The sequence below is a fragment of the Myxocyprinus asiaticus genome, chromosome 25, assembly GCF_019703515.2.
Source record: "Myxocyprinus asiaticus isolate MX2 ecotype Aquarium Trade chromosome 25, UBuf_Myxa_2, whole genome shotgun sequence".
Classification (NCBI taxonomy): domain Eukaryota; kingdom Metazoa; phylum Chordata; class Actinopteri; order Cypriniformes; family Catostomidae; genus Myxocyprinus; species Myxocyprinus asiaticus.
The window spans coordinates 24460643-24485963 of NC_059368.1; the positions used below are offsets into that span (position 1 = coordinate 24460643).

At 38.3% G+C, this 25321-nt stretch overlaps 1 protein-coding gene across 1 annotated transcript in view; it reads right to left on the reverse strand.

The window, feature by feature from the left end:
* The window catches only part of LOC127416229 (sec1 family domain-containing protein 2-like), a 179374-nt gene that overhangs the window by 7435 nt on the left and 146618 nt on the right, over nucleotides 1–25321 (reverse strand). Inside the window, exon 6 of the mRNA XM_051655464.1 lies at nucleotides 12004–12149. Coding sequence (XP_051511424.1) covers nucleotides 12004–12149 — 146 coding nt within the window. The remainder of the gene's footprint in view (nucleotides 1–12003; nucleotides 12150–25321) is intronic.

Consider the following 25321-nt stretch of genomic DNA (forward strand, 5'->3'; position numbering starts at 1 on the left):
TTTTGACTATAAAAACTCTGCCAGTACAGTAAGACAAAATACACATGTTAAAAATACATTCACTGAAAAACCTAAATATCTTATGCAGTGTTGATTCTAAAACAAGATCAATCAAACTAATCTTGTTTTAAAGATTTTTAGATATTTTTACAGGAAAACAATACAAAAATTATTATCAAGAATATGATTTTTGCCCTAATATCAAAGGTCTTACTAGAAAAAAGAAATTATGATCTAACGTGAATTTTCTTGATAAAAAATATGATCGTGCCTGGTAACATGTTCATGTAAAATGGCTAGAAATAGCATTTTAGCTTAGCGTAAAGCTGACAATTTACACAAGTTTTATTTCTATTACTTCTACTCCAAACTTACTTCAAATTTACTTCTCTGTCTGCTCGTATGAATGTAACACATCATAAGAAAGTGTTTCACCGCTGTTCAAATGCACTTTGGATCTCATTATTTATATGTATAAATGTTTTCCATCTGAAAGGACTAAATATTAAATGAAACAAATGACAATAAAATGCAAAGTAATCTCTTCAGTAATCAAAATACTTTTTGAATGTAACTGTATTCTAAATACCAATGATTTAAATTGTAACTGTAGTGGAATACAGTTACTTATATTTTGTATTTTAAATATGTAATCCCGTTACAGGTATGCCGTTACTCCCCAACCCTGTTCACATGGTATGAAGCTGTATAAAGCTCCTAGATCACATCTGATTTTCCACAACTCATGTTGTCTGGAGTTTTTGTCTACTAAATATTCTTGGATCCAAAAACACTTTAAACTGCAATACAGCCCACTGAAGAGACTGTTCGTTTATCCCTCACAGCATCGTTGTCAATCCCATCAAAAATCAAAGATGGCGCTGCTGTGAATATGGTCTATATATCCCTCTAATAAGGGAAATATTGCTTTTTGCACATTTATCAACAATATGCATATGAGTAATAGTTTAAGGTTTGAAGTGCTCTAGTTCAAACAATCATGAGTTTGGCCAAAGTCCCTTTTAAGGCAAGTCAGTCCACTCAGTGTCCATCTTTGGAACGCTCCCAGGCAGCTATTTTCAATGTAAATATGCGGCATAAAATTACAGCTCCTATCTACTTGAATGGGGAAAACTGTTGGTCAAGATTACGATCAAAGAACATATTTCAAATCAGCAGTAAAATCTGACAAGAATGGTTTAATTAATTATACTTCTTTTGCTCAGATCACACTAACCCCCCCCCAACACACTATTTTCAGGCTGGTTCAGCTAATGCACTTATGTTTATGTTTTCGAGTTGACTGACAAGCAATGTCTGTATCTCAAAGGTGATTAGCTCTTTTACCTGTAATGTTGTACCACCCCCTTACATCTTAAAGCTGGAGCCATACCTGTCTTTGAGAGTGAACATTACAAATTACTGTAATTCAAAAGATAAACCTTTGAGTTTAATTTTTGTGCCCAATAAAGTGCGTTTTACACATCAGTATCATCATTGGATGGTTTTTGAATGCAATGAAATGCTCCAGCATTCCAGAAGATTAACATGACCTGATGTGCTCAAATACACTCACATTCAGATTTCCAGTCATTTCATGAATCTTCCTCTTTTCCCTGATATCTACACCTAGGGCTAAATTTTTTCATACCTGGTGATATTCATGACCATGATGCCTGGTCCCACACGTGCAAACTCTCACACACAGAGACGCATCTCTATTAATGTGCCTTCAAGTATCACTTGTGATGTCTGTCTGTCTGTCAGGCATGACTATGTGATAACCTTGCAACCTTTCTTTTCCCATCAAACATGTACCTGTAGAGACAGCACTTCCTGGCTTTTCTAAACGGGATAATTGCTAATGACTGTGACAATTCTGCTCTGAACATAAATGAGTGATGAATTTCTGCCCATTATTAGCCCCTCCCACTTTGGATGTGTCCATATAAGGGCAGATGGTGGAAGCGGCAGATTGTTTATAACAGAAGCATATAAATGATAAATAAAATCACATTTGACCTTTAAACTCCCCCACATCAGGCAGAAAAAACAACTCAAAGTCAACAGCACACTATTCAACAACACTGGAACTTCTGTTCAACACACACACGTATGTTGTCATGACACAACCTGAATGGAAAAATATCCACATTTCCAATAACACTGAACACGTATAGCCTATGTTTAGTCATCTAATGAGTCATTTGAGAACCCACACCACCAATTATTACAAACTCATAACAAATCAGTTAATTGCATTAGCACCAGCACAAAACAATTATTTACCTTCCCAGATCACAGTGACAGTGACATCACAGGCCTCTGTGTTTGTCAACACTTGAGCTGTATAACTTGTTGAAGATGAGGGGGAGATGCAGCTTAATTTAAATACATAAACCATAAAGAAACAGAAAAAAAATATGTATTATTATGCAGTACTCTTCACTACACCACTTCATGCCTTTAATATATCTACTAAAGCCCAGATACTTTTATCTCTTCAAGTCAAGGAAGCGAAAATCCACTGCATACAGTATAATCTATGGCTGAATCAATGAAACAAACAGTGATTTTACAAACTTGAAATAAAATAGTGGTTGATTCATTTTTACACAGAGATCCTGAGAAGTAGACTGCAAAAACTTTCCTTAATCAGTATTTGTGTCTTGTTGAAATTTGTCTGTTTGTTTTCTACTAAAAAACATGACTGTTTTTTTTATTTTGTATCTTTTTATTTTATTATTTTAACATGTTCCTTGAGGTTCACTTCTAATATTAGTAGTTTTTTGCACACACACACACACACACACACACACACACACACACACACACACACACACACACACACACACACACACACACACGCACACGTTGGGTTTTCATGTTTTATGAGGACTCTCCATAGACATAATGGTTTTTATACTGTACAAACTTTATATTCGATCCCCTAACCCTACCCCTAAAACTTTCTGCATTTTTGAATTTTCAAAAAATATAATTTAGTATGATTTATAAGCTGTTTTCCTCATGGGGACTGACTGATTGTCCCCACAATGTCAAAAATGTCAGGTTTTACTATCCTTGTGGGGACATTTGGTCCTCACAACGTAGGGAATACCTGGACACACACACACACTTTTTTTTTTTTGTAAAACATAATTTTTCACATTTATTCTGACCCAGAAACGCTCATTTTGGTGCTGCTTCTCCTTTAAGACTTGACAGGAAATGCCCACTGTTATGACTAGCCCTCTGCTCTTGACTGACATGCCATAAGGTAAAGTAGGCGTTGATGTGTTGTTGTGGAGGCAGTCAGATGCAAATGTCTAACACAGTGTTCCAGGAAGTAGAGAACGAGTCATTTTGACAGCATGGTTTCAACACATGCTCTTTTTGCATTGAGGAGGAAGTTTTGAATTCTAAAACTTACACTATATTTTTTATAGTACAATGACCTGTTGTATGATAAAAGATCAAGGGAAATATTATTCCTCATGTTCTTTAAAGCAAGATAAAATGTACATTAATTTACATTAAACTTGCATTAAGATAATATTTCAGAAGTTTCTTTTTCTTACCCCATTGTCATAGTTACTTTTTATGATTTAAGCATAAATGTAAGAAAATTATGCGAGGTTTATGCTTGAAACAAGTAAAAAAAAAAACAAAAAAAACAAAAAAAACAAATTCAAGATATATTCTCTGAAAACAAGTTGTAATATGCAATTTTGCTTCAAGTAAATGCATTTTGTTTTAAGGGTGTATAGTTTTATTTTTTTACTAAAAAAAAAAAAAAGACAGAAAAAAAAAGAAACAAAGATTAAGAATTTTTTTACACTTTTGCAGTGTTTGAAATCTCTGAAGCAGTTCTACATTTGGTTGACCTCTTTATTGTGGCAAGTTCAACGCTACATTTAACTGGGACTGCTAACCCAAGAAAAGTAACAAATACTCTCGAATTTGCATTTATGTTTATTTTTAACAATTGTCCTATTGGTGTTTGGAGACATGGTCTCAAAAACTGGCTACAAAACGAACAAGTAGACCTATCAGTAAAGAAAACTCTTTAATACTAATAGCATATTCAGATACATCTGTAAGACCAGCCTGATCTCATGGAATTTACGTGACCATGGCAACTTTTTTTGCAAACCAAAATTACATGCAAGTCTGGTTCCGGACGTAAAAATCCCATATGTTTTTTCCATAGACAAACTGATTTTCAATGATAATTTATAAACCTTTAAAGACCTACCATGAGCTCCAATGCTTCTGTTGAAGCCATCAGCCACGATATTTCAACTTTATTGTTTAAAAATCTTGTTTAATAGCGGAGTTCCAGGTAAACAACTATATTACTCATGGTCTAGCAGAGAAAGCTTCACCAATCAGAGAACCACGGTCAACAAAGCCCGCGAAACGTGCCTAGGAGCGATGCCTACTCCAGTGATGCACTGTGAATGACGCAACTGCGTCGGCCTCCCTTCAACCTTAAACTATTAATATATTTGTACATATCGGAATATTTTGAAATAAACATAAAATGGATTGTTTCTATACTTATAATCAACAATCTATAATCAATAGTTTTATATGTTCTCATAATTTTTTATTTAATTACATAATTTGTAATACTTCATGGGATTTTACTTCATGCCTGTGTGAAAGACGGTAAGTACACAATCTTGTACATTTGTCTTTTTGTCCAATTTTCAAACACTTTTTTGCCTCAAAACAAAGTTTGTAGTGTAATGATTCACCTCGTTGCTGGTTGCTTTGGTTCATGATTTACAACTCTTTTACAGCAGATTTTATGAAAAGCCTATGCAAAAAATAAATAGGAAAAATACTTCCAGAACCCAGACAGCTGAAAATGTGGGCAGGCACTGTTGCACTCATTAAACGTTTGGCTGCAGTTTCCTTTTGAAATGTCCAGTGGGGGGTGCCAAAAACAAGTGAAATGATGTAGTAGGCAGACAAGGCTTTTAAGGTGAATTTTAGATGGATGTTTTAATGACTGAAATGTAACTCCCCAACCTAAAACTTCAGCCTAAACCTACATATAGTGTCCTAAAAGACAAATGAGAGGTGAACAAAACAGACATCCTTGTTCTTAACCAAAACTTAAACCTAACGATAGTGTTTTAAAAGCAAATTGGACACGAAAAGCAAAAAAAAAAAAAATAAAAAAAAAAAAAAATAAATACATTCTGAAGCAACCAGGTCAAAAATAAACTTATATTCAACTAGCTGAATATGCACATGATTGTATTGCCACAATGGAGAGTATTGGGGGCAGTTTTAGCTGTTCACAAGGTGAATGGCCTGAGGGAAGAAACTGTTCTTGTACCTGACACTTCTTGTGCTCAGAGCTCTGTAGTGCCGGCCAGAGGGCAACAGGTCAAAAAGGTATTGTGCTGGGTGAATGGGGTGCAAGGCAATTTTTCCAGCCCTTTTCCTCACTCTGGAGGTGTACAGTTCTTGGAGGGTGGGAAGCTGAGAACCAATAATCCATTCAGCAGTCCAGACTATCCTTTGAAGACCAGACAGTTATAGAAGTGCAGAGGACAGACTCAATGACTGCTGAGTAGAACTGGATCAGCAGCACATGTGGCAGGTTGAAGCTCCTCAGCTGGCGAAGGTAGTATAACCTCTGCTGGGCCTTTTTCACAATGGAGTCGATGTGGGTCTCCCACTTCATGTCCTGTGAGATGGTAGTGCTCAGGAACCTGAATGACTCCACTGCTGCCACAGTGCTGTTTAGAATGGTGAGCGGGGTCAATGCTGGGGTGTTCCTCTTAAAATCCACTATCATCTCCACCGTTTTGAGCGTGTTCAGCTCCAGGTTGTTTTGACTGCACCAGTGAGCCAGCCGTTCAACCTCCCTTCTGTAAGCAGACTCGTCATCATCTTGGATGAGCCCAATGACTGTAGTGTCGTCTGCAAACTTCAGGAGCTTGACAGAGGGGTCCTTGGCAGTGCAGTCGTTTGTGTACAAGCAGAAGAGTAGTGGGGAGAGCACACATCCCTGTGGGGCACCAGTGCTGGTTGTACATGTGCTGGAAGTGAAAGTCCACAAATAGGATCCTTGCATTAGTCCCTGACCTGTCTAGATGTTGCAGTATGTAATGCAGTCCCATATTGACTGCATCATCCTCCGGCATGTTAACTCGATAGGCAAACTGCAGGGGATCCAGAAAGGTCCAGTGATGTCCTTCAGGTGGGCCAACACCAGTCTCTCAAATGACTTCATGACCACAGATGTCAGGGCGACAGGTCTGTAGTCATTAATTCCTGCAATCTTGGGTTTCTTTGGGACAGGGATGATGGTGGAGCGTTTGAAGCAGCTGGGAACTTCACAGTGCTCCAGTGATGTGTTGAAGATCTATGTGAAGATGGGAGCCAGCTGGTTAGCACAGGCTTTTAGACAAGTGGGTGAAACACCATCTGGGCCCTGTGCTTTCCTTGTCTTCTGTTTCTGGAAGACCTGGCACACATCCTCTTCACAGATCTTAAGTACAGGTTGAGTAGCAAGAGGGGGGAGGATGGGGGTTGCAGGAAGTGTTGATATTTGTGTGAAGTGAATGTCAGAGCGGGTGTGGGGTGTGAGACTGAGCTTTTCAAATCTACAGTAAAACACATTCAGGTCGTCAGCCAGTTGTTGATTCCCTACAGTGTTGGGGGATGGTGTCTTGTAGTTGGTAATGTCTTTCAGGCCACTCCACACTGATGCAGAATTGTTAGCTGAAACTTGTTTCCCAGCTATTCAGAGTAGCTTAATTTAGCTGATCTAATCTTCTTTGTCAGTGTGTTTTTAGACTGATTATGCAATATTTTATCCCCACTTCTATAAGCTACCTCTTTAGCCTGACGAAGCTGCCTGAGTTTTGCTGTAAACCATGGTTTTTCATTGCTGTATTTTAAATAAGTCCAAGTAGGAATGTACGTGTCCTCACAGAAACTGATATATGATGTCACAATGTTATAGCACCTCTAGTGTTAATTTCACCAGGAAACTGCAGCAAAATGTACAGAAAGTGGCACGTAAAAATCATCTGGCAAAAATGGAGATTATAGTAACGTTGCATAAAACAGAGATTAGTGAATCAAATCACCAAATCCTTTCTAAAAATACATATGCCAAGTACATGATGCATCATAAGTCAAACAGCATGTGATCAGACAAGATGTTCCATTCACCAAGTTCTGTCATAAAAAGTGTCTAAATAAATAATTAAATACATCTATTGCTTAGATAAATATAGACCATTGATGATGTAAAGTCATTTATATAATAGCTCTAAAATAAACCAAGTGTTATATAAAAGATTCTTCAAATTAGTAGGCTAAAAAAATATTGAAACTCATGTTACTCTTTAGATGAGTGACTCATATATTTGCATGGACTTTACCTGTGTCTGGTAGAGAGGTGGACTGTCAAGAGAATCTATCCTGCTGATCTGCTCGTAGACAGAATTCTAATAGCGTTATCTTGTGTCCTCATTGGTTATGTCACAGAAAAGAAGGAAAATCTAAAGAGATTTTCTTTGTTCTGGATATGTGTGTTAACTATGCTGTTGGCCTACATTTTGCCTAAGTGACTCAGTGAATAGCTCTCACTTGTGAGACACAAACTACATATAAACTGAGTTATGATGACAGAATTTATTAGCAAGGAACATTCTTGGACTGTGTGTCTTGCCAAAGTCACGCAGTGTACCAAACCTCTCCAATTTAACTCATCTGTTTAGCATCCGCCACTAGAGAGGTGCTATGTGTGTATTTGTGTAAAAACACACATTTAGATGTGTGAGCTTCAATGTTGATGTCTGTGCTTTTGTGTATGACAGTGGAAAAGCTGTCAAGTCTGTGTCTCAGTACATGTACACTCTAAACTATTTATGACTGATGTGTGTCAAACACACACATCTGACCACCAATGAAGAGACACAAAATGGGAAAACATTAAAAGACAAAGTCCTTGTTCTCTTCTGTTCTAGATTATTTCTCCTTTATTCTCAGATTGCCTTGTTTCAGAACAAATGTTCATTACGCATACAAATTATTACACAGCTCTTGACATACAGCCATTGTTCATAATGACCAGGGTCTGTCAAAACACTAAATAAGCACAATTACAGTAGTCCATATAACTTGTGTGATATATTCAAGTCTTCTGAAACCACCCGAAAGCTTTGTTTGAGGAACAGACTGATATTTAAATTGTTATTCACTGATAATCTTTTGCTCTGCCGAAGTTTGCGTCTAGCCTACACCCAGATTCAAAAATGGTGTGTTGGCTTCACTGACAACAACATGGCATTGGCTCTGTGTAGTAACAGAACACGATGGCCATTTTTAACGTGAGCTTCAGGGGAGGACAAGATAATCAGGGAATAAGGACTTAAATTTAAGTTTGTTTCCTTGCACAAAGCCATTGTCTGGTTTCAGCAGAAGACTGTATAGTGCACAAGACATATGGACTAAAGTCATATGGACTAATTTTAGGATTATTTTGGAGCTTGATACCCCCCAGTTGTTGTATGGTTAGAGCTGCAAAAAGTTTTACTTTGAAAAATGTACTTGAAAAAATAAAAATAAATCAGCAAACAGGTTTGGAATGACATGAGTACAGTTTAAGTCAGAGGTTTACATACACTTAGGTTGAAGTCATTAGAACATTTTTTTTTAAACACTCCACAGATTTCATATTAGCAAACTTTAATTTTGGCAAGTTGTTTAGGACATCTACTTTGTGCATGACATGAGTACATTTTCCAACAAATTGTTAACAGACAGATTGTTTCACTTTTAACTGACTATATCACAATTCCAGTGGGTCAAAGTTTACATATACTAAGTTAACTGTGCCTTTAAGCAGCATGGAAAATACCATAAAAATTATGTCAAGCCTTTAGGCAATTAGCCAATTAGCTTCTGATAGGCTAATTGGAGTCAATTCAAGGTTTCCCTGTGGATGGCCTACTTTCAAACTCAGTGCCTCTTTGCTTGACATCATGGGAAAATCAAAAGAAATCAGCCAAGACCTCAGAAAAAAATTGTGGACCTCCACAATCTGGTTCATCCTTGGGAGCAATTTCTAAATGACTGAAGGTACCATGTTCATCTGTACAAACAATAGTATGCAAGTATAAACACCATGGGACCATGCAGCCATCATACCGCTCAGGAAGGAGATGCATTCTGTCTCCTAGAAATGAATGTAGTTTGGTGCGAAAAGTGCAAATCAATCCCAGAACAACAGCAAAGGACCTTGTGAAGATGCTGAAGGAAACTGGTAGACAAGTATCTATATCCACAGTAAAACAAGTTCTATATCAACATAACCTGAAAGACTGCTCAACAAGAAAGATGCCACTGCTCCAAAACCACCATAAAAAAGCCAGACTACAGTTTGCAAGTGCACATGGGGACAAATACATTTTCTCTGGTCTAATGAAACATATATTTAACTGTTTGGCCATAATGACCATCATTATGTTTGGAGGAAAAAGGGTAAGGTTTGCAAGCCAAAGAACACCATCCCAACCGTGAAGCATGGGGGAGGCAGAATCATGTTGTGGGGGTGCTTTGCTGCAGGAGGGACTGGTGCACTTCACAAAATAGATGGCATCATGAGGAAGGAAAATGATGTGGATATATTGAAGCAATCTCAAGACTTTATCCATGAAGTTAAAGCTCGGTCGCAAATGGGTCTTCCAAATGGACAATGACCCCAAGCATACCTCCAAAGTTGTGGCAAAATGGCTTAAGGACAACAAAGTCAAGATATTGGAATGGCCATCACAAAACCTTGACCTCAATCTGATTAGAACTGAAAAAGAGTGTGTGAGCAAGGAGGCCTACAAACCTGACTAAGTTACACCAGTTCTGTCTGGAGGAATGGGCCAAAATTCTTGCATATTATTGTGAGAAGCTTGTGGAAGGCTACCCAAAATGTTTGACCCAAGTTAAACAATTTAAAGGCAATGCTATCAAATACTAACAAAGTGTATGTAAACTTTTGACCCACTAGGAATGTGATGAAAGAAATAAAAGAGGAAATAATACTATTATTCTGACATTTCATATTCTTAAAATAGTGATCCTAACTGACCTAAGACAGGGAATGTGAAAAACTGAGTTTAAATATATTTGGCTACGGTGTATATACATTTCTGACTTCAACTGTAAATAATGACAGAATTTTAATTTTTGGGTGAACTACCCCTTTTTATTTTATTTAGGCATTTTGATAGGGCAGAGAAGAATGACAGGAAACTATTGGGAAGAGACTGGGATGAATGGGATCGGGAAACAGCTTGAAACTGCATCCGAGTGGGCACACTGCTGCTCTGATGATGGTTGTTTCAAAGGAATTTTATTTAATGGAAAACAGTAAAACAAAAATGCCCATACAACTATTTGTACAGTGCCAAGACAAATAATCCTGTATTAACCAGTTGAGCCTTCTGTTGCAGTGTTCTATGGAACAATCTCATCTTTAACCTGTGGCTAATCATAGCTAAGAGAACAACCTTGCAAATTAAGTGATGTCATCAAGGGAAACCAAAGACATGCATATACACACACACAGATTTGAAGTGTCAAAATGCTTTTATATTCCTCCAGCACTTACATTTTGTCCATTCCCCATTCATTAAATGTATTTCCAAAGTCAACATAGCATTTTCCACTGCCAGTTTAACATTTTTATTACTTAGTGCGGTTCAAAGCCTTTGTAAGGGTCAAATATCTAAAGAAGGCCAACAGCTGCCAAACAGCTTTTCTTCCCAACAGTGTTTTTCCCGTGATTTCATACTAGCACAACAGTGTTTGACAAACTATTTTTTCCAGGGCAAAAACAAGATTACAAAACAAAAAATAGTTTTGATGAAAAACACTAGAACAAAATGTTCTAATATTATCCCTACTAAAAATGTATAAAGCAAAAAAGTGCAGACTGTTAGTCATATAGTCTCACGTAGCCAGACTTTAGCTTGGGGAATAAAGTCTGGTCGTCATTGCAGCTTATTCTGGCCAAGAACCATCCAGAAAGGAAGAAACTGTTTGACAGTCACATGTAAAGTGACCAACCCAGACAGATTTCACTGTGAAATCGGAAACTGTAGGATGACTTTTCTTTAGCTTTAGCCATATATGAAGAAATGTGTATAATATCTGTATGAATCACAAATACATTTTGCTCAGTATTGTTTAGATACAAGCAGGGTCCAAAACGTTTAGCCTCACCTGTCACACCTGGTGGATGTGGATCTGGTAAGATCATTTCCAGACCACAAATATTTCTTATCAACCACGAAACTATATTTTGCATTATTTATTATTGACAATAGAATTATTTACAGTAGCTTTTTTTTCCTTGCATATGCATGACAAACAACCAGTTTCTCAGTGAAACTTCACTTGTCACAAAAACATGAAGTCACATTGTGATTTTATTCCTCACATTTTATTTTGGTGGCTAAATGTGAGAAGTCTTCCACATATGTGTTGCTACATGAAAAACTTCCCTGGCATCCTGGAAAAACCTCTGATTTTCCACTGATGTAAAAGTTTTTAGCAGACATGTGAGTCGTGACACACGTTTTCTTTAGTAGACGGTATGTCTACGATTTGAATCGCTCATGTCACTTACTATTCGACTATAATCATGCAATATGTTCCAAATAAAGTGACCAGCCAACCGATGAGCCACTGCAGATTCATTTCCTCACCCAGGTCAATTTTTACTCTCACATCTGGTTCTTGGCAAGGGTTTATTTTTGAACCCTGGACACAACAAGTATTTCCAAGGTTTAAAACTTTGAAAAAATAAAAAATGAATACAAGGAAGATATCAGTTACATGGATCTGGTTTTGTGAAGTTCACTTTTGCGTTTAAGTTGTAGGGAGGCCAGCTAAACTCTAATATCTGCCTTTGCATGTTTGAGAAACATAAATTATATTTTATATATTTGCCACAAGGGGGTCACTGACCTGGTGTACTCCATCACTTGGAGTGTACACAGAGCTGAACTGCTTTAGGTGGTCTCGGGCGTGACCGATTCCCCTCAGCGTCTCAAATACACTCTCCAGAGCAGAGTGAGCTCGCTCCATTGTCAGTTCCTCAAGACCGGAGGCTCCTACACACACAGATATAGAGGACAGAGTTAGTGTCTGCACACTACAGTAGTGTAAATATAATAATCACTCTTTCTTTCTGACGACACATAAAGAAATGTATGTTTATTGAGGAGATATACACAATGTCATAAATTGCATGATTTAAATATACAATGACTGCCAAATTCCATGTTATTACTTTATATGCAAGCAAGAACACGAATACGTTCGTTTTTCTATAATGGTGGGGAATTTCCATTGATTTCTATTGTTTTTTTCGTCTCCTCATGAAGACTGGTCCCCACAAAGTAATGCAAGGTTTGCCAATCAGTTTCTTGAAAGGCAACACACAGAACCAGACTCAGACTGGTGGTCAAATCTTCTAGCACAGCACTTCTAAAACATTTTGATGCCAAGGGCTCCCAAATATGATGGTACTCTTGTGGGGACCCCCTTCCTGAGAAATAAAATCAGCTATATATTTTCATGTATGAAGACCAATTGAAACTGTGTGTGAAAAACAGTAATAGTGATATTATAAAAATGTGTTGTTTGCAAAATATAAAAATATTTTATATGTGGCTTTATATTGCCACTGTACTGAAGCCTAAACAAATGATGAAATTATATCTGGAAAATATTTACTTTATATCAAACTGACTAATATACATATATATATATATATATATACACACACACACACACTACCGGTCAAAATTTTTGAAACACTTGACTGAAATGTTTCTCATGATCTTAAAAATCTTTTGATCTGAAGGCGTATGCTTAAATGTTTGAAATTAGTTTAGTAGACAAAAATATAATTGTGCCAACATATTAATTAATTTAATTATAAAACTAAAATTTAATAATAAAAAAAAAAAAGTGTTTGAAATTGATGACTTGGACCAAATAATAAAGAAAAGCAGCCAATAAGTGACCAACATAGATGGGAACTCCTTCAGTACTGTTTAAAAAGCATCCCAGGGTGATACCTCAAGAAGTTGGTTGAGAAAATGTCAAGAGTACATGTCTGCAATTTTTTTATTTTTTTTTATTTTTTTATATTTGGAACAGACTATACTATTTATTATTTACTTGGGCTATTGTATAGGCCTATATACAACATTATTGTATTTATATAAATCTGGAGAAAAAAAAACTCAAATAAAAAATATTAAACTGACAATATAGCTATTTTTCTGTCTAGTGCCCCACTATTACTAGATTAGTGTTACAAATATAAACATATTTTTAATTCAACTGAAATTTATTTGCAGTCCCTATTAGGCCCCCTCGTGGTCCCCGAAACCCGGTTTGAAAATCCCTGTTCTAGCATTCTAAGATCTAAATTCAAACCTGATCCAAATCCTGTACTTGGTGATGTTCTGGGAGTCTTGGAAGGATTTCTTGATAAAAATGGGAAGAACCAGGAACAATAGTATGGTAGTTTTAAGACTTGGCAGTGGCAACTCCTTCACACAGTAAAGCTTAGTTCTGGCACATCGTTAACTGTGGTTCCAGATTGATACATTTTTATGAGCCAAGACTAGGCTTTATCTCTATTTAGTCAGGCAATCCGTTATCTAAAGATTTAGATCGAGAGTTTTGATTTTGTCTCGTTTCTTTCCGTTTCTCACATCCAACTGCCAAGAAACTGTTTCAGTAATGAGAACTCATGAGGAGATGCACACAAGACATTTAGTCTTTCTCACATGCACAGAAACAGAGACAGTCTATGTTATTTGTGTGTTTGTGTGTGTGTGTGTGTGTGTGTGTGTGTGTGCTGTTAGGAGGTAGCGTGGGCTGTACATTAGATTGAATTATGTTGGTGAAGGGGAATCAGAGGACAAAAGCTCTTTTCATTGGAAGGGAACAGCTCCTGAACTAATCAAAATTTAATGTGAACTCACTCAGTGTGTGAATTATACAATGACTTTCAGGGGGTCAACCTTAACCTTAAAAACCTAAATAAAATGTATACAGGTAATTTTCAGGGTGCAATCTTTTCAGGTTCGTCTTGTGCAATGTTTGTGGTATATTTGTTCCATGTAAATCTTTACAAAAAAATGACAGCTTTGTCGATGTACAGTCTTAAGGGCCATTCACACCGTAGGCGTTTTTAATCAATTTGTGCTTTTTCACTGTTTTTCTATGTAGACGTGCCAATGTCTTTGACCGTTGCACCACGTCCAGCTGTTTTTGAGCATCTTGTGCAGGAGTAACTTATTTTTTTTAAAACGTTTAACAACCTGCGTTCTGTTAAATGAGTTGTACTGCATCTAACTCATCTGTTATACGAGTGCTGTTGCTATGGTTACCTCCTCAAATCAGCAATTTCAGTTTGCAAGCATCTATTTATTGCCAAGTGAAAACTTTGACTCACTTGTAATCTGACTTCTATGATTACTGAAACGTTATTTAAAAAAAACATATGCACTTTTAATAGTTTTTACTAACTTTGCGGGGACTCAAATTTGTTTTAAATTTGAGTTCAGACCTCCCTAATCTCCCCACCATAATTCTGCACTCCCTGAATTCAGAATTTGGGAAATGAGACCAATGTAGGAAAGGGAGAAAAAGAAAGTCAAGCTTTCATTAAAAGGGAGAAAACGTGAACAAAGTGGTTCGACATAAACAAACTTTATTTTCATTCCAGTAGCAGTAATGGTGCTGAAAGCAAAGAGAGACTCGAAGAAGACAAATAGAGGATGGAACGTCAGCATGCTGTTACCTTCAGCAATATGGGTGGGTGAGGCTGGCACACCATCCTGTGCGTGCTGTGGAATGCTTGGTAATGAGACAGCCACCCATCCCTCAACCAGATCCAAATAAACTTGCACATGAGAAATAAGACATTCAGTTCTGCCAGTCAAACCCCTTTGGCCCTGCCAAACCCGTAGTCCTGACCACAGACGCATGACCAGCTGGAGCAACAGACTTATGTAAGTAAACAGGATGGGAAAGATCCTACGAGTGATCCATCAGCTCAGAGGTCTGTGATGGAAGATTTAGACAAGGGACCAACATGTACCAATGCTAATAACAGCTAATGTTCTCACCTAAACAACAGCTGAAATGTAACATATGGAGTGCTTGGTCAAAGTAAATAATAAAAAAAGGCCTTCGGATTTTTGATCTAGGAAAGAATTTCAGAGAATTGGTATGCTAATGTGAAACAGAGAACATAATGTGCTACAGGGCACCATGACACTCTTATAGTCACTGGTAGAAAATGGCATGAGGAAAATATTTCATATTATTTAAACAAAGAGTCCCAAAAATTTCCTTGCATTCCATGAGCAACTCAGTTATAAGTATGACTTGACCTCTTCATGGACGCATACTCCATTATTAACCTTTTTGCTATTTATATCAATGGGCGTTTCTGTACTCTTCAGGCAAGCAGTTGATTTTTGCTAAAACGAACTAACAGATCTAAACATTTTACTTTTTGATATCTGAAGATCACATTAAAACTGTCTTTGATACATTTGACCACATATAGAAGTCAGAATTATTACAAATATTAATTATGAAATGTTATAAACTATTATAACATAAACTAAGAGTAAAATAAACATATGCCATTTCAAGCCAAAATCAGTCTGTGCTTACCGAAATGTGAAACATTGCCCCCAGTGGCGTTTGGGCATATGTGTGAGCTTTGTGTTCAGGGTGTGATGTCCACGAGGGGTGCCAAAAGCAAGTTGTGAAGCAAGTTGTTTTTAGCTATACAGGATATAATACAATGCATATTTTATAAACTGTACCCCTTAACCCAAACCCTAAACCTAACCATCAGTGGAGGAAAAATGTAACCTTAGAGGGAAAAATACAATCTCTGAATTGCGCTCGTCACTGATTATGCGAACACGATTACTTCCTGGTTTACTTCATTGGACTCAAGATGGCGCCGAGTATGGTTGCTGCGTTGCGAGCTCCGAAACAACATTGTAGTTTTTTGTTTGTTTTGTTTACAATTCTTATGTTTTTTGTTTTGGATGTTGTCTGCCTTATTGTCTACGACAGACAAACACTTTTGGACATTGGTTCTGCAATTACACACCGTAAACCGGACTTCAAATTCCTCAATGCTGACCCGCTGTTTACAAACACGCCAGCGGAGCCCTTTGTCTGGGCTGCCCGGCCGCGGAAACGCAGAAGGAAAAGGGGAAACAGAGCCGGCATTCTCATCAGAGTAAGACATCGTGCAAATCGACCCCTGCTACCCAGTATTCTACTGGCAAATGTTCAGTCTCTGGACAACAAGCTCTGCGAGCTGAGAGCGCAGATCTCTTTCCAACGAGAGACGTGGGACTGCTGCATTATCTGCCTTACAGAAACTTGGATGTCTGCGGAGATTTCAGACTCAGCCATAAAACCCGCGGGGTTCTCCATGCACTGAGCGGACATAGCGAAAGACCTCTCAGGTAAAAGCAGAGGTGGTGGTGTATGTTTTATGATCGATAAATCCTGGTGTGATCAGAGGAACGTACATTCTATCAAGTCTTTCTGCTATCCTGATCTGGAATTTCTCATGCTTCTGTGTCGACCATTCTGGCTACCGAGGGAATTCACAGCGGTCATTATCACTGCTGTGTACATCCCGCCACAAGCCGACACAGACCAGGCACTCAAGGAACTGTATGGGATTATAAGCAAGCAGGAAACTGTGCACCCTGAGGCCGCATTCATTGTGACTGGGGACTTTAATAAAGCCAGTTTAAAATCAGTCGCACCAAAATACCACCAGCACATTAGTTTCAACACACGAGGGGACCGGGTTTTGGACCATTGCTACTCTCCCTTCCGGGATGGCTACAAATCCCTCCCCCACCCACCATTCGGCAAATCGGACCACTCTTCCATTCTGCTTCTGCCCGCTTACAGGCAGAAACTGAAACAGGAAGCACCCACCCTCAGAACGATCCAGTGCTGGTCGGACCAATCAGACTCTATGCTACAAGACCGTTTTGATCACGCAGACTGGGAGATGTTCTGGTCCGCCTCTGATGATGACATCGAGGTATACGCTGATAACTTTACGTGTTTCATCAGAAAGTGCGTAGAGGATGTTGTTCCATCCAAAACAATACGGATCTACCCGAACCAGAAACCTTGGATTAATAGCGATGTTCGCGCGGCACTTAATGCGCGGACCTCCACTTTTAATTCCGGGAATGCGAAGGAGCATAAACAAGCCAGTTATGGCAGCAAAACGCCAGTACAGGAACAAGACTGAAGGACAATTTAACACCACCAACTTTAGAAGCATGTGGTAGGGAATTAATATCATCACGGACTTTAAAGGGAATAAAAACTCTGCCGTGAACACAGCTGCCTCCCTCCTGGATGAGCTAAATACTTTTTATGCATGGTTCGAGGGAAATAACACCGCCCTCGCAGAGAGAGCTCCCGCGGCCGAAGCTACAGAGGTTAGTTCACTCTCCGTCTCTGTAACGGATGTAACCCGATCCTTCTGACGGGTGAATATCTGTAAAGCTGCGGGTCCAGAAGCCATTCCGGGCTGCGTCCTCAGAGCATGCGCGAACCAACTGGCTGGTGTTTTTACGGACATTTTCAACCTTTCCCTCTCCTTGTCTGTAGTCCCCACATGCTTTAAAACATCCACCATTATGTCTGTACCAAAGCAATCCAAAATCACTTGCTTAAATGACTGGCATCCTGTTGCTCTGACTCCCATCATCAGCAAATGCTTTGAGAGACTAATCAGAGATTACATCTGCTCTGTGCTGCCTCCATCACTGGACCCATTGCAGTTTGCTTACTGCAACAACCGCTCCACTGATGATGCCATTGCATCTACAATACACACTGACCTCTCCCACCTGGAAAAAAGGAACACTTATGTGAGAATGCTGTTTGTAGACTACAGCTCAGCATTCAACACCATAGTGCCCTCCAAGCTTGATAAGAAACTCCGGGCTATGGGCTTAAACAGCTCGCTGTGCAGCTGGATCCTGGACTTCATGTCAAGCAGATGCCAGGTGGTTAGAATGGGCAGTAACATCTCCTCATCACTGACCCTCAACACTGGAGCCCCACAGGGCTGTGTTCTCAGCCCACTCCTGTACTCCCTGTACACACATGACTGTGTGGCAACACACAGCTCCAATGCCATCATTAAGTTTGCTGATGATACGACGGTGGTAGGTCTGAAAACTGACAATGATGAAACAGCCTACAGAGAGGAGGTGCACACTCTGACACGCTGGTGTCAGGAGCACAACCTCTCCTTCAACGTCAGTAAGACAAAGGAGCTTGTGATGGACTTCAGGAGAAGAGAAAGAGAACACAGCCCCATCACCATCAATGGAGCACTGGTGGAGAGAGTCAGCAGCTTCAAGTTCCTGGGTGTCCACATCACTGAGGAACTCACATGGTCTGTCCACACTGAGGCCGTTGTGAAGAAGGTTCATCAGCGCCTCTTCTTCCTGAGACGGCTGAGGAAGTTTGGAATGAACCGCCACATCCTCACACGGTTCTACACCAGCACTGTAGAGAGCATCCTGACTGGCTGCATCTCCACCTGGTACGGCAATAGCACCGCCCACAACTGCAAAGCCCTGCAAAGGGTGGTGTGAACTGCCAGACACATCATCGGAGGTGAGCTTCCCTCCCTCCAGGAAATATATACAAGGCGGTGAGTGAAAAAAGCTCGGAGGATCATCAGAGACTCCAGCCACCCGAGCCATGGGCTGTTCTCTCTGCTACCATCAGGCAGGTTGTATCGCAGCATCAGGACCCCCACCAGCTGACTTCATGACAGCTTCTTCCCCCAAGCAATCAGACTTTTGAACTCTTGATCTCCCACGATCAATATACATCAGCACTGCACTTTATTAATCTTATTATCTCACACTGGACTGTCATAAATTATATTCTATCTTAACAACACACTGGCAATTGACTATCAGCCGACAGCCTGAATGTCAATACAGTACAATACAACCTACTGTACATTTTAAATATACTATATATACTATTTTTTTTTAAATTGTATAATGTGTATTCTATATTGTGTGTATTGTATAATGTACATTGTATGTTATTATTTGTATATTGTGTTGTGTGTAATTATGTGTATAACAGATGTTTAAATTGTGCTGTGTTAATCTGATGTTATTGTAAATTGGTATATGTCTCATCACTGTCACGACTGCTATGTTGCTCGGAACTGCACCCAAGAATTTCACACACAATTGCACTTGTATATATGGTTGTGTGACAATAAAAGTGATTTGATTTGATTTGTTTCAACGCAGGTCCTGAACCCAAGCCTCCTGCGCTGCTGATATGACGTGCTTCCAGTGGCGCCACAAGGGAAAGTTAACACACTGGAGCTGATGTAAAAATGTCTGATAGGAACCGAGAACCGGTTCTTGCTCAGAACCAGTTCCATTCTTTAAAAAATACCGGAAGCGTATGATCTTTGTGACTTTCGGTGCCGTTAACGGTTTTCCTGAATGCAATTTTCCGATACAGCTGGAACACCGTCCTGAACCGTCCTGGAAACACTGTCTCTGACAGTGTTTCCAGCAGCACATTTCTACAGTCAGTAGTACAACATTAGGCTACAAAACACAGTCTAAACTGTCTCTGGAACTGTTACTGTTTATTTAATGATGACCTGTGTCTCTATTAAATCAAGCAGTGCGGTTACTGACTTGTTGTTCATATGACAATGTATAGTTAAAGATACACAAATTTTGTTGTAAAAAGTGGAATTTTATAAAATAATAAATGAATTAATGAAATATGCCATCACATTTCTAGTTGGTTTAGATTTATTTATTTAAAATATAGTTAGGTATCTATTATTGGATTGTAATTATGTCTCTAAAAAGTCTGCAAACACACCTTTTACAAGAATTGTATTAAATGTATTTCTGATTTGGTATATCTGCTCTGTAGAAATGATCTCATTATTTGGTAACAGGCAGCAAAGGGTAGTAAATACAAGAAGAATTGCATTTCTCATTTCCAAATAATTCTTTAAAAAAAGTACTAAAAGAAAGACTGGAATCGTTACTGAAACCGTTAAGGAACCGGAATCGTTAAGAGGAATTGGAACCGAATCGTTAAATTCCATACGATTCCCAGCCCTACTGATAGGAGATGCCGCTTTTCAGTGAGTAGGCATAATGTAGCTGATCCTAGGGTACTGGAACTCTATGCAGACTTTCCAAGTGATCATGCTGAAATATGACTGTCCCTCAGTTGTGGTGTCATTTCCACCTTAATTAATATTTTTTCTAATTTTGCCACTAAAGTTTTTTCAAAAATTAGTACAAAACTTAGTATATACAGTACCAGGGAGACAAAAGTGTCAGTGGATAGCATGCTTATAATTAAAAGTGGGAAAACAAAGAGAAATCAAGGTAAATAATATTTTTGAGCGTCATTTTCAACCAAGAAGATTTAATGTAACTGGTGTGTATTTAGGATACTTAAAGTGCTCACTATAAAATGAGCCTTTGCAACACAAAGAAGACTGCTATTTTATTTCAAAAATGATGTTGTGGATACAAAATTTGTTGATTCAGGGTGGGGGGAAAAAATATAAAAATGACGGAATTCTTCTGTGATGCATGTGTACCCACTGTTGGACATTGTTAGTAGACAAATTAAATGAACTAGTGATAGCATGAAAAGGCTGTTTTAAAGAAGTTTCTTTTCTTAAAGTTCATAGGGCCAAAAGTGCCCTTAGTTGAAGAAACACCCAAATGCATACTCAGCAGTTATGCAATGCCTCTCAGCACATTGTGAGACTAGGACTAACTATTAATTTAGGCTTCTAAAGCTGTAGGCTTCATGGCGGGTCTCTGCATACACTCACTTAAGCCATGCAGTATGTTTACTGTAAATGTGTCAGTCTGTGTTCAGTGCAACAGGACATATATGGCTCTTGCAGTCTTTTTTTGTGTGGATGGATGAGCTTTCTAAAGTGCCAAAGGAAAATTATGCTCTAAGAACACTTTGTGCCCTTTGAGAAGACACTATGTCTGTGTATGTGTGTGAGATTGTGTGTGTTTGGAGTTATATAACCCACTCCACAAATACCTATCGGGTAAAACCCAACACAAACTGCCCTCTGTGTATATGTGTGTGTTTGTATAATGCTATAATCTACATTTGGTATTAATATTTATAAGGATAAGCGGGTTAATTCTGTCTGAGAGCTGGAAGCCCATTCGCACTTTTGAATTTGCGCTTTTTAAGCAGCCAAAGGTGTTATTCCTGGTACCTGAGAGACAAAGAAGAGGTTTTTCAATCTCTGCTAGGTGGCTCTAGAAATCCTGATTTAAGCAAGATATCAAAACACCTCACAAATAAAAGGGGATGAGTGCATGACTCAGCTTCTCCTCTCATCTATCTGTCTCTACCTCTCTTTCTCTCAGGGCATTATCTGAGTGTTATGACCCTACGCAATGTCAGCCCAAATATAAATTTGTTTCATAAATAGTCTGCTAGCTGTTTGTTTTGGTTTGCTTGTTTTCTTAACCAAATGCCATGCTATTTAGCCTCGAGTCTCTCCTCTTGTCTCTATTACTCTGTTGCTTTTGTCAACTCAATGGGAGATAAGGATGGAGGGATGCAGGCAGATTCAGATGTGAATGTTTGTTTTTTTCTCCAGAAGATCGAAAGGCACGGTAAATATAACATGCCTGAGGAATATCAAGGCATCTTGGGGGGAAAAAGACAACTACTTGCTAAAATATGTGCATTTTGTTGAGTGTTACCTTGATTGTGTAGGTTTAAACCATTTCTTAAAAAACATGATATATTTTATGGAATCTTAATAAAATCTTTATCGAATGTTTTCTCCTTAGGACCACTTATGTTAGTTAAGGTTTTTGCAAAACCATTTTTAATTAAATTTTTATGACCATTTCCCACCCTTTCTTTGAACCTTAGTATTAAACAGGCAGTTATTTGGTGCTGTGCCTTTAAAGAACTATTCCGGGTTCAAAACAAGCTGAGCTCAATCGAAAGCATTTGTGGCATAATTGTGAATGGGACCAATCCATAAACAACACAATACACACTGTTTCAAAAGTAAAGCCACATTAAGTAAACACACACACACACACACACACACACACACACACACACACACACACACACACACACACACACACATATACATAAATATAATATATATATATATATATATATATATATATATATATATATATATATATATATATACACACAGTACTGTGCAAAAGTTTTAGGATGTTCCAAGCTTCTTGGAGAATTTGCTACAGTTCTTCTATCTATCTAGGCTGTCTAAATTGTTTCTGTCTCTTCATGTAATCTCAGACTAACTCAGCGTTCAGTGGGAGGCTCTGTGGGAGCCATATGTTTCAGGGTTCCCTGTTCTTCTATTGTATTCTTTTTGCAAAATGAATGTTTGGAAGTCTACAGTTTATATTTCCTGTTGACACACTAAAGATGAAGATATAAATAACCATCTTAAGACAAATATTTTTGTGAAACATTTTATGTGCCTAAAATTTTGCACAGTACTGTATGTATGTATGTATATACATATATATGTTAACATTATTTTAGTAATGTCTGATTCTTTTAATGTTTTGTTTGAATAAGGAAGAGTATCTGAAGCTAGTGCAGGACACTGTTTGAGTGATGGTCACAAAGATAGATGCAGTAAAAGAAAAAACTGCTGATCACCACATTAAGTGAAAATATTTAAGAAGCTTTTCGAGCTCAAAACAAGATTTAGTGCTCTCTGTAATTATAATCCAAAAATATAACTTTCTTTTCATGTGGGCTTATAAGGAACAGTGCCTTTGAAAAGCTTGTTTGCTCATAGCTTAAAAGCAGAATAATTATTTTATTTGTTTAAACAACAATAAAAAAAACATGCTCTACGTTGTAAAACATAGTGTTGTTTATTCACTGAGCAAATAACCCATTGAACCTTATATTCAACTGAATTCCTTGTCAACTCTACATACTGAATCTATTTTCATTGCAGGGAGAAAATGAATAGGCAGAGAAAAAAATTATAATGACTGTCAGTTTCAGAAATTAAATATTTCATTTACTGGTAATGATGTTTGAGGTCTAAATAAAATAATAATAATAATAATAATAATAAAATCAAAATAGAGGTGTTTATTTAGTAAAATGTGAAGCATTTACATTTTTAAAAGGATAGTGGGATTATTTAGAACACATGTGGGCTTAAATGGTACACATGTTCCTTATAATGTCAGGCGATATAACAGAAGAAACAAATGTGGAGCTGAATGAAGGACTGTTTAATGAAAGTCAAAAAATACAGGAAAAATCAACAACAAAATCTAGGGGCAAACAGTCCAATGAGGTAACCAAGACAAAGGTTTGGGCGAACTCAGAGCCAGGAGAACAAGCAGGAGGATGAATTCCGGGCAGAGAGGGTTCCAGGAAGGCACAGGAATGGGGAGTAGAAGAACTGGACAGAGAGTTGGCATTAACAAGACTAAACAAACTCAACATGACTTGACTTGACAAGATAAAGAGGCTAGAGTTGACAAGGCAACAGCACTAGACAATATGTCAGAGAGTGTCAGACAGAGGAAGAATAAATAGGGGAGAAAATCAGAGGGAGAGGAGAAACAGGTGTGAGTGATCACGCTGATTATGGAGTGCAATCAGCTGGGAGATAGCGATCACCACGAGGTAACAGAAAACAAAAACAAAAACAAAAGGGAAATAAGCACAAGGACAGAGGGAAGAGGCACATAAAAATGGGAATGAAACCGGAGTCCTGACATATAAGCCCACTCAGGACTTTTCGCGTATGCAATTAAAGGGGACATATTATGCAAAATCCACTTTTTTTTTTTTTTTTTTTTTTTACATAATTATGTGTCCCCAGTGTGTGTAGACAACCTCAAACTATGGTAAAAGACCATCCCCTCATTTCTTTCCTTTTCCCATCAATAAAAAACAGTGTCTCCGAATGAGCCGTTCAGGTTTGCAGCCCCTTATGATGTCAAAAGGGGAAAGATACCGCCCACGGCTGGCGAAGAGATCCGCCCGTGTAGCTTAGATCCGCCCTCATTAAAACCTGAGCGAGCATCGCACAGTCTGCCGTATTTATCTCCTTGCTAGAGCCGCTTGTGCTAACTCGAACTGCTTCATCAACAATGGTCAACACAAGGCTGGATTTGCTTCAAATCAAAGGATCAAGGATGGATCGATACAAACTCTCCGTGACCCAACTTCAGATTTGCAAGTTGTACGTTTCGCACTTTATACTTTTTTAATGTTTGCAATTTGGCTTTCTGAATTTGCTTGTTTGCACGTTGTGCGAAAAACACTTGTTGTGAAAACATTGTGCTTTGTGCATCGTAGCAACTAGTCCCTAACTACCTTATTCCATACCACTTAAGTTGTAGCTCTGTTTCTGTTACAATATAAACTGATTGGCATCCTCCACAGTCCCGCTTGAGTGGTCATGCAATGAAGATTTTCCGTGTAATAAAACCGGTCATTATTTCAAAAACAATTATGAAATGATAGTGGCATTTACGACAACTATAGCTGTTTTTCATATTTCATAACTCAACCTTTGTTATGCACAATACAGTAAGATGACTGACTTAGTGTGTTCTCCGTGTTATTTATAATTTTTTAACTGTTCTGCATTGTTGTTGCCGGCGTATCCATGGCACACTCCACTTCCAGCTCCTTTGCATTTAAAGCTACAGACACAAAAACAGCCCGTTTGGAAAAAGGCTACAAAACAGGGGTATGAAGGCATGGTAGAATAAACGATCTGTGAGGTATTTTGAGCTGAAACTAGACAGAAACATTCTGGGGACACCTGAGACTTACATTACATTGTGTAAAAAGGGGCATAATACGTCCCCTTTAAATAAAGTAATTCAATTTTGTCAGTTTATGACAAAACATAACATGAGTGCTTAGATGAGAGATTAATCTTTAATATAATACTCATTTTAGTGGAAGGCTGTTAACATTTCTATAAGAAAACATGTAAAACGTAGATTTGGGTGGGCTTAATTAGGTCACTTCCCCTACAGTAAGACATGGACACTATCATCACAAGAAGACAATGGAGATGGATTGGGCATGTCATCAGAAAATACCATGGGGACATCACCAGAGCTGCCCTTCACTGGACACCAGAAGG